This window comes from Syngnathus scovelli, chromosome 19 (assembly GCF_024217435.2).
Source record: "Syngnathus scovelli strain Florida chromosome 19, RoL_Ssco_1.2, whole genome shotgun sequence".
Taxonomy (NCBI): domain Eukaryota; kingdom Metazoa; phylum Chordata; class Actinopteri; order Syngnathiformes; family Syngnathidae; genus Syngnathus; species Syngnathus scovelli.
Window position 1 is genome coordinate 3,834,926 of NC_090865.1, and position 10,184 is coordinate 3,845,109.

The 10,184-nt window shown below is 44.2% G+C and overlaps 1 protein-coding gene across 2 annotated transcripts; it reads left to right on the forward strand.

The window, feature by feature from the left end:
• The first annotated feature begins 1,580 nt into the window (after positions 1-1,580).
• On the forward strand, positions 1,581-9,811 carry khdrbs1b (KH domain containing, RNA binding, signal transduction associated 1b). Of its 2 annotated transcripts, XR_007487788.1 has the most exons (11): positions 1,581-1,955; positions 2,966-3,084; positions 3,496-3,612; positions 3,678-3,824; positions 5,330-5,445; positions 5,508-5,721; positions 5,804-5,871; positions 6,033-6,091; positions 6,162-6,356; positions 8,223-8,292; positions 9,341-9,811. XR_007487788.1 is itself a non-coding variant. In XM_049750741.1 (9 exons), exons 1-9 carry the CDS (start codon positions 1,859-1,861, stop codon positions 6,269-6,271), a joined length of 1,047 nt encoding a protein of 348 aa, XP_049606698.1. In that variant the 5' UTR covers positions 1,581-1,858; the 3' UTR covers positions 6,272-7,376. The 2 variants fall into 2 exon arrangements, 1 of the variants encoding a protein (XP_049606698.1); XM_049750741.1 differs by lacking the exons at positions 8,223-8,292; positions 9,341-9,811 and having other exon boundaries at positions 6,162-7,376.
• The last annotated feature ends 373 nt before the right edge of the window (positions 9,812-10,184 follow it).

Below are 10,184 nucleotides of genomic sequence, written 5' to 3' on the forward strand. Positions count from 1 at the left end.
AGTTTTATCCTTGCCACACAGCGCCGTAAAGATAAAGAGAACATTACACGGTTGAGAATCAAGGACAATGTGACGCCGAGCCGTTGTTGAAACGCTGACTCGGAGCTATTGTTCTTAAATGAACAGGAAAATGGAATTATGGATGGCTGTGGAGCGAAGAGGTGAGAAATAACATATTTGATAAGCGCCAAAAAAAGGGTAATGATTCGTGTATCTTATCAGAATTATTTGAAATTGAATTTTGCAAATTCATTGGAGCTTGACTGGCGGTGATGTGGATGAGTAGCCATTTTTGCCTGTTGACCATCTTGCACCTGTTGACCTCCGAATCGCTTTTCTTTGCAAGGACGGGGGGCACACGTCTAACGGATTAGAACTCATCCACCTGCCAAGAGGAGTAACTCTTCCTTTTATGAGCCCGTCGGAATTCCGCTCACAGGCGAAGAAGCATTCTGTCAATGACGAGATGAGTCAAGATGGCCTTTGCGAGCCCCAATCCTAATAACGGCGTAATGGTCATAGATAGATCACGGGTAGCACGAGCGGGTCTCCAGCCTGCTGTAAGTGCTCGCCGCAAACACATTTTGAAGCTCATTTGTTCCGAGCAGATGCACGCTTGGATGCGCCTTGCGGTTAATTGTAATGCTTCTCTCTCAGGCGGCGGACTGACAAATGGCCTGCAGTTTTTTTTATGGTTTGTTCACTGCTCCTACTGCTGCTACTACTCGACAAGTACTGACCTGGACTTGCTTTGTATGCATTAGGTCAAGTCTAACCATCTGACCCCCCTCGTACGCTCCACTCAATGGCATGACAGGTTCATTACAAGCATCCAGACGAGAGGAATCAATCCCCGAAAGGTCTGCTCCTGACGCCCCCCCCACGAGCACCACCACCTTTCATTCTTTTCACTTCTGCACTTAGTGTGTGGGATCGATATTAGTGGAGAGGGAAAGGGCTTCTTCTGATGAAAGCAATTTGAGCTGTTCATGAGACACATTCTCTGCAATGTTCAGCACTGCCACTGAGGGCCAGTAAAGTGCTGCATGGAAAATTCAGGAACGTTTCCAAGGACTGGGAAGTATTCATATTTTCGTGCACCTTTTATTTCTGATAGCATTTTGATTTTATCACCTGCATTAAAAAACATATATGCAAAATTCGACTCCTTAGTTTTTCCAATTGCAGAGAATGATGTTTAAAAACAGGGTTATTTTAAATTTTAAAAACCCAATAAAGTACTAATTACTGTACTGTAATACTAATATTAATTTACATTTAAATCAAGTTCCGTTTCAATTTTATGTTTTTTTTTTTTTTTTGCCTATCTGTGACGGGTTGCGGTAAACAACATAATTAAAAGAAACGACAAATAAAATATTGTAAAATTTTCTCTCATTTACATCTCATATTTGTACTTCAATTCAAATACAAAGTGTGAACATTAGCCAACTTTATCCTTATACTTTTTTAATTTACTGTATTGATAAAATGAGATGGTAATCATTCATTGGGGGCGTTGCTCTAGCTGTGACGTCACATGACGTCACTTCCGCAATCGACCTCCCTTTTCCTGGCTCTTCTTCTTCGCTCATTCTAACCCAGTCGGCGTACTGAGCGGATCGGGAGGAAACCGAGCGATCAGGACCAAGAACGGCGACGATTAAGTAGCGGACACGTCCGACTTTGAAATTCACCGTAAAACATTCGCTTTAAGGAGAATTATCTATATACCATTTCCTAGTTACATAAAAGGACTACTTTTTGCATCTACTTCTTGGGGATTTTTTGTTTTGGGCCGTATCAGCTTTTAACTCCACCCGAACTGAACCCCCACTCGCTTGTGTTTAAACTCAAAATGGAGAACGGTGACGACAAATACCTCCCCCAGCTCCTGGCAGAGAAGGACAGTCTGGACTCGTCTTTCACACATGCTATGAAACTTTTGGAAGCAGGTAAAGCGAATTTTGTTGTGTTGTTTTTGTCCGATCATGTGCGTTTGGTGGAAGTTTGTCGCGAGAGAAGGCGAGCACGGTGTTGGACGCCATGTGGCGACGATCGGGATTCCATTGTGGCTCTGAATGGAAGCGTGTTGTCCCCCCTGCGCAATTATATTAAATATACAATTACTGTTTTTATAAGTCTTGTGAAATATTGTCACGAATGGTACGCATTGCAGCTGCACTTTGTACTTTTATTATTTTAACTATTCCCATTTCCTGGTTGCTGGGACGAGGGTCAAAGCACCATCGACGTCGTCTTTTTTGCTTTAAACAAACGTCGCCATTGTCTCTTTTCTTTCATTATTTTCAATTCTCAAATGTGCACAAGTATCTTGGATGATGAAGTAAATATTTGGAGGACTTGTTGGTCCTTAAGCGACCACGAGGACCCCACGCATGCTCAACTGTCACTTTCTTTGTCTAATCCTCTGCAAACTTAGCACGCTTATACTCAACAATTTTATCATTAAATCGACTATTGGTAGTGAGCTAATGTCTTCTGCTTGGTGTACATTGCTATAATGCAGTAAAATATTTTTAAGACATTTAGAATGTTATTTTAGGAAAATACTGTAATATATGGTGAGTGGTGACCTACTAAGTTACCGCCAATGTTGTATTTAGAGTCGGTGCAATGGTTGGTGAAGATGCAAAACTGCCGGACGATGATTTGTAGCATTAGTTCTTCGCCCTAAACAGCTCATGTCCAGTTGGTCTGTCTTGTTCGAATTTGCAATGTTATATAGGAGACCATTCAATAGTTGAGTCTGCCCTTAATTTAGGGTGAAAGAGGAGACACGTTCCTGCTCCACTTCTGGGAGTCTCCTGCTTGAGACTAAGCCATTTTTTAAGTATATGATGCAATCTCTTTGCCCGCGATGTTCAGAGTTTTCAAGCCATGCTTAAACTCCCTGTGCCTTTGATACGGTTGTCTCATGTTATGCCGCCCCGACCCCCTGCAGAAATCGACAGGATCCAGAAAGGCGAGTCGAAGAATCCAGAGACGTACCTTGATCTCTTCACAAACAAGTTCATCAAACTCAAGGAGCGAGTCCTCATACCTGTGAAGCAGTACCCCAAGGTGAGCTTCTCCTTTTTTTCTTCCCGACTCTCATCTTCATTCCCCGTTGTGATTCAATCCATCCCATTGAGCTTCACGTTCATGAAGGTGGCGTAATTACATCTGATAGCAAGTGTGTTGTTATAAAATAGCTGTAAAGGGATCCAAATGCCAACAGGGCCGCTCTGAATTTTCTTCTGCGCCACCGTTCAGTAAATGCGCCGTCTTTGCCATATAAACGTAATTTACGACAAGACTCACAGCTTGCGGCTGTGTTGGTTTAAGTCATGCGGCAATGAGGGGAAATAGATGGGAGGGTTTTATGCCTGCACTAAAAGAATCATGCAAGCTAATCCTTCATTTGCATGTTAAATGTGGAAAGCACGGTGGAAGCGCTAAAGTTGATCATCTGTCTCTTTTGTGCTTCTGCAGTTCAATTTTGTGGGCAAGATCCTGGGACCGCAAGGCAATACCATCAAACGTCTGCAGGAGGAAACCGGAGCCAAGATCTCAGTGCTGGGCAAAGGCTCGATGAGAGACAAAGCAAAGGTATGCATGTAGCTGGAATTAAAGTGAATCAACCTGAAAATAAATGTCTCCTTGTCATCCCGAAGGAGGAAGAGCTGAGGAACGGCGGAGAGCCAAAGTACTCCCACCTGTCCATGGAGCTGCACGTGTTTGTCGAGGTGTACGCCCCCCTGCCCGAAGCCTATCTGCGGATGGCCCACGCCATGGAGGAAGTCAAAAAATTCCTGTTTCCTGTGAGTATTTTTTTTTGGTGTGACATCTTCCCGACATTTGTTTTGACTCGTAAATGGAGTGAATGGTTGTCAAAAATATCACACCCTGAGATTTTTGTTTGGATTGGCATGTTCTCTACCTCAATTCACCTTAGCATTGTCTTGAAAAGTGGCAGTGTGAATAATGGTGGCTCTTGTTGGTGCATGAACGCTCTTCTTCAGGTCTATCTATTTCCGTCTTCCCTCTAGAGATGTTCAAAGTCCAGGCAGCTGTGAGTTTTAAGTTCACGCTGCGCCGCCGAGACGCATTTCTCTTTTCCGCTGATGTTGTTGAACTTTTGCTCCATCTGGTTGGAGCGAATGCTACGTGCTCGCTAACAATGCTCGGGGCCTCCAATTTTTAATTAGGTTGCAGCATTTTTTTTGAAGAGGGAAGAGCTGAACCAGTCGGAGTGTTACTGCCGGGATGTGCAGAATAAAATCTGCCAGGTGGCTGTAATTTGTCAACTTTTTATTGCTGTCGTTTGGATTTTTCTGGAGTTGTTTTTACAGCGCCATGTGAGGGGGGGGGGGGGTGATGTGATATGCAGGCGATGTAAGTACCATATAGTCACACACTCGCGCTTGGCATGGGAGTGATGTTTGTTGGCAAGTTGCTCCGGTCATGTGCACGCTAGGCACTGTTAGCATCTGCTGATCGTCACTGATGCCTTTGTGCGATGACATTGCAAACACAAAAAAAAAAAAAGAGCACACAAAGTGTGAAGCACACTGAGGGCTTGATGACCTGATTGAGAAAAATGGAGCAGACTTGAAAGTTTAGCTCGGTCCTTTGAAGCGCATTTCCCCAGATAACGATGGCGAAGCTCCAAATTGCAGCATGTTTTGGGGGCGTTTGACCTTCGTGGTTCCACAGTGCCTTCGGTTGAGTAGCTACACTTGTCCTCGGAGTCATGCTGGAGCTTTTGATGAGTGGGGCTAAGTGGAAATCCCCCCCCCCTCAAAAGGCAAAAGCTTACCTTTTCTGTCAAATGTCCTTTTGGGAGCGCCATTACCGCACGTTTGATCATTTCCACGGAGAGGTTGACTCAGCTCATTTAACACCTCGAGAGGTAAAGAGCTGTCACCCACCTGGCCCGCGAGATGCCGCGGCGACATGACACGTCGCCGTAGATTCATTTGCGATCAGTCAAAGGGCTCCCGCTTTTAGACGACCGTTCTCGGTATTTGAAAGCTGCCGTCTGTCTTCTCGTATTCCAGCCCGGTTCCTGTGTCTTTGGCCGTCATTAGAACTCCGTCTCCATTGCCGTGCAGGTCTGCTGTACGAAAGGAATTGATTGGGTCACAGTGCCGCGCTCTAAATTGCTCCCCGGAGCAAAGCGGGGGGTTATGTTGGAGGATCTGGGCAGGCGGACGCACTAAATCACTGCAACTTTTTTTTTTGTGGAAAGGATGAAAAGTATCATGCTGGCTCTCGTCCTCAAAGTCAGCCCTGTGATGAATTTCATTGTCTGCTCTGCATGCAGGACGTGACGGACGAGATCTGCCAAGAGCAGTTCATGGAGCTGGGCTACCTCAATGGAGGCCAAGAGCTCGGTGGCCGAGGAAGAGGCGGCATGAGGGGACGCGGCGGCCCACCCAGGTAAGGAAGATGAAGACAAACGTCGGTGGGCTTTAGCACTGAACGCTATCTTGCGGGTCCAGGGGAAGAGGAATGCCCCCTCGAGGCGCAGCTCGCGGAGCTAGAGGAGCAGTGAGGGGCACCCCGGCGCCCCGCGGAGGGCCCCCAACTGCTGCCGCCACCACCAGGGGAGCTGCCGCGCCCCGCGGTGCCAGGCTGTCTGGCAGCGGCCCTCCTCAGAGAATGCTGCCCCATCAGCACACTCCTGCAGCCGTCGCAGAGACCTACCAGGAATATGTAAGGAACCTTGACGTGTTTTCCTATATGATGATTATTTCTCTTGCCGTCTGCCTCACCCCCATCTGTCTCCCCCCCCCAGGCCTACGACGAAAGCTACGCTGACACCACCTACCAGTCATACGACAGCTATTACAGCCAGCCACAGGCGTGAGTGAATCACACCTTTCTCTCTTCTCACCTGCCACGTTCACTCCAAATTTATTTTGAACCCCGATGCCACTTGGCTGTTTGGCAACACTTTAGAAAGTAATTAGCATCCCCCCTGTCGACATATCACTCATGGTTTTTCTTTCTTCTTTAACCATCAGAGAAGCGGAATATTACGATTATGGACATGGAGAGTCAGCAGAGTCGTATGAAAACTTTAGTAAGTATAAAAAAAAATTTGGGGGATGAGGTATGTGAGTTTATTAAACGTGTGCATGTGATGTCCTCAGCCCAGGACGACTGGAACGGCACCCAGCGAGCGGCTCCGGGCAAAGCCGCGCAGGCGGCCAGAGGTGCCGCCAAAACCACCTACAGGCAACACCCGTACCAACAGTACTGAAGTGGACCCGCCCTCCCCCTTACAGGGTTGCCCTGACGAGCGCCTGTCGACATCGGCAGCTCTCACTTTAAGCAGCCCAACACAAGTAATTGTCCGTTTTGGCTTTGGTTCCCTTTTGTTTGTTTTGCTTTTTTTTTTTTTTCCTCTCAATTTGAATTTTTACAGTCTTGGGGGTTGGAAATAAGTTTTTTTGGTAAGATTTGGCTACCCACCGCATCCCCCTAAAACACATAACATACTCAACCAAAGCAATTTCTAGAGTTTTTTCTGCTTTGTTTCCCTTCCCCCCCCCCCAATCCCACTCCCTCTTTTTTACAATTGTTTTTTTTCCTTAATGTTTTGTAATAGTAATTTCAAGTTGAAGTAATGGCTCACTCTCCACCTGTCTTAAAGAATACATTTTAGTTGTGTTTTATAAATAAAGAATCTGTCAAGGTTCAGTTGCAGATTCCCATTTAGGCTACATTTCAAAATTCTGTTAATATAGTCCAATAAAAAGACCTTTTTTTAAAAGCTGTAATGTAGAAACGAAAAAAAAAAAATCTAAAATCCAGTAAATTAAAGTTAATGGAAATCAATTCGTTCTTTGTGATGTTTTGTTTTAAATAGTTCTAAAACATTATTCTTCATTAAGACTCTAGGCTGCAATATTTGTCATTGTCCTTTTCGAGTTTTGAAATATAGCCCTAAAAAGACACTGTTGAGATGGCCTGTCCTCATATCCTCCGATTTGACTTACATGTAAACAAAGAAAGAAGACGAAAAAAAAATAAAATGGCCTCCTGTTATGCTAACAAAACAGTTCAGGTCTTCTTGATTGTGATCTGATTCTACATAAACCGCATGAGCCCAAAACGAGAAGAAGGATTGGGACACAAATCTCCACATGGGTCGTCTCTCCACAGAGAAGGGATCCTGCAGCTCAATCCCAACTCTTGTACATATTTTAAAATCTCCTAACTGTACTTACTCTGTACCCTCTCCATAAAAAATGCATTATGCTACTACCTGTGTACGCTTGCCTAAATAGGTTCCTAAATCTGTCCAAAAGATGTTTTGCAGCAGTTTGTCAATAAAGCTTAGTGGGTTTTTCTATGAAACGTAACATTGCTTTTGATTTGTTGAAATGGCCTATTTTGTTTTTTCAAAAGCGCATTTTAAATCTAAAATGAATTCTGCTTTTGACTTTAACCCTCCTAAAGGATGTCTTGATGGATTATCAAAAGACTTATTCATCTCTCTCTCTTTCTATACTTTTTTAAAAAAGGACCCCGAGGTAAGGCCGCTAAAAATAAGCCGGATAGCTTCCTAATGTGTTTAGAGTTGTAAAGCGTTTGAATGCCTGGGTATGTATAAGACTTTTTCAATCCTCTTACCTGTGGTCTCGTTTTAACCGTTAATGCCAGTTGCCTTTATCGCCGCTGCAAATTAACTGAATTCAAACCACCATTCAGGATCTAGGCCTCGTTGTCATGAATGACACACTAATGGCAGTGCAATGGAGAGGAGGCTTTTAACCTAGACAACTCCACTGTAAAGGTAACCTAACCCTAAATGTTTAATTTGGTAGTGTGTTTTTTATCCTTTGACATAAACATGCTTTAAAAGTAGTCAACAAAAAGGACTCAAAAGGTTTAAAAAAAAAAAAAAAAAATCAACATCAATGTATTCTATGTACTAAAATAATTGTTCTGTTTACTAACCAACCATCAGGTGTTAATGCAATTCTTGCTAAAATGAACCAAGACAAATCTTAAGAGCTGTTTTTGTAATAGTTTTCTTTTTTTCTTTTTTTTTTTCAAATTGTTCCACCTGTACCAAGTTGTAACAACTGAGTTGCATGAGCAGATGTTCTCTTGTAGACATATTGCATGAGCTCCATTTCACGAGTATCTCCATATGCTCTGTCAACCGGGTATTGATTGCCGCTCTTTTACTTTCTCCCCCGCAGGCCCGTCGAGGCCTCTCGCCGAGTACCGGGAAGGACCGACGCTGCCGGAGGGAAGCCGTGCAACTCTCAGGTTGGTCCATTTCCCATTAAGAACCACCACCATGCTGCTCTGGCACTTTTCAGGACATCTAATCATACAACCGGCCAACGATATTGTGCAGCCCTACTTGATTGATTGATGATTGGACTCCTTTTCCGGGTTAATTTCCCCAAGCTAGTAAGTCTTGCTGTAGATGCAGCCCACTGACAATGTTCCCAGTGTCTCCAAAGCTTCTGATGAGCTCCTCGGGTCTTGACAAGCATGCCAATTGGCGTGAGGCGTCGCACTAGTGTCACCGCGGTCTCGAAGAAAGTGACTAATGAGCAGCCGTTGCTCGAGGCCCCCTCCCCCCCCCCAACGACAGAACGGAAGCGGCAACTAAAGGCACTCCCAGAGTGGAAACCGTAGCAGGAGAAGGAAGAGCACTGTCTGAGGAATTACTCGCAATATAGCGTCTGCCTGGAGGACAGGAAAAAAAAAAAAAAAAACGTTTGGAGAGTAGCACCGCTCTGATTTTTTGTTAGGTAGTGAGCAAGGTTATGAAAAATGTTAGATGTTAAAGGTGAGGATATTTAGAAATGTTTTTCATTTACTGACATTTGCCATCAGTTTCCCCAGGGTGCTCTTACTTCTAGTTGCATTCACTTTTGTGTAAATAGCAGAAAATGATAAAAGTTCCACCTCAAGTAAATGATGTGAACCTGAGAAGTAGCCAAAATGCTTAGGCGGACATAAATCATGATGTACTTTTCATCCTGCTATTTACATTTTTATCTGAGCCATCATCAAACAATTCTCTTGGAATTTATGAGATTAGTTTGCTGTTTTCTCGTGAGATGGAAACGACAAACTGAACTATTGGTTTCCAAGGTAACAACATTTCACCCGTCTGAGCAGAATATGCAGGATGAAAATGGCAACCCATGACTTTAAAGCTGATTGAATACGCAACGTTTGTCCTCAACTGATCTCGACAAGACCCAAAAAGTGAATTTGAGCACTTTGACACGTGTTTCCATGACATCCTGGCTCATCTCGGTGTCTCTGCTTTGCCCCCCCCCGACCCCCTTCCCGACAGTGACACGCGAGAGGTGCTCATAAAGCGGAGACATTGCTGACGTGACTCGGGGAGAGGGTCCAAGCTCAAACTGGGAACCGGGACAAAGATCTCAAGCAAGCTCACCCCAGAATCGCCAGAGACTAAAAATGAACTCCCCCCCCCCCCTCCCCCCAACCACCCAAGTTTGTATCCAATTGCTGCTTTCATTATTTTTGCTGATTGAGAACCACTGTGTGGTTCTAATGCAATTGTTCCACTTGGATTTGGTGTCAAATGAACACTCGTCTCTCTCATAGTGGAGCCGTGAAATTGTTTTTCATTCCTGTCGAGCCTCGCAGTCTGTCACGTCTGAATTCCAAGCGCTTTCATAAAGGCTGTCTCAAAAATGTAACTTCGAAAAAAAAAAATTCAAGGCAGGCTGCAACTGTTGTTTTTTTTATGGCTAGTAAATATTTTTTTTATTCTAATAAATTATCTCTTGTACCAAGATTTGTCTTGAGTGATGCTTTTGTAAAATAATCTTGGTCTAACTTCCAAATTATATTTTCGGGGGGGCTTTTGTTGTATTCTGTAACGCCCAGGATGTAAAGCATCCCATAAAATGAATTGTCAACAGACAGAAAATAATCCCCCTTCACGTCTTGGCCATTATGCGTGAAATAATGATCCCTGCTTCTTCTCTAATGTAATGAAGGCTAAGCGATTCAAGCAGCCTCCTTTCGGAATCGATCAAGCGTCCGTCACGAGGGAGGAGAATAAAGTAAATGTTGCTTGTTTGGACGATCAATAAAAGTGCACATGAGTTTTCTGCTTGTCTGCATCGTCATATATGGAAGAGGAGACGGAACGAAGCGAGAGACGC

Coding starts and splice junctions, on each gene's coding strand:
- khdrbs1b (XM_049750741.1), top strand. CDS start 1,859: ATGGAGAACGGTGACGACAAATACCTCCCCCAGCTCCTGGCAGAGAAG. Junction 3,613..3,677: donor CGATGAGAGACAAAGCAAAG/GTATGCATGTAG, acceptor GTCATCCCGAAG/GAGGAAGAGCTGAGGAACGG. Junction 3,825..5,329: donor TCAAAAAATTCCTGTTTCCT/GTGAGTATTTTT, acceptor CTCTGCATGCAG/GACGTGACGGACGAGATCTG.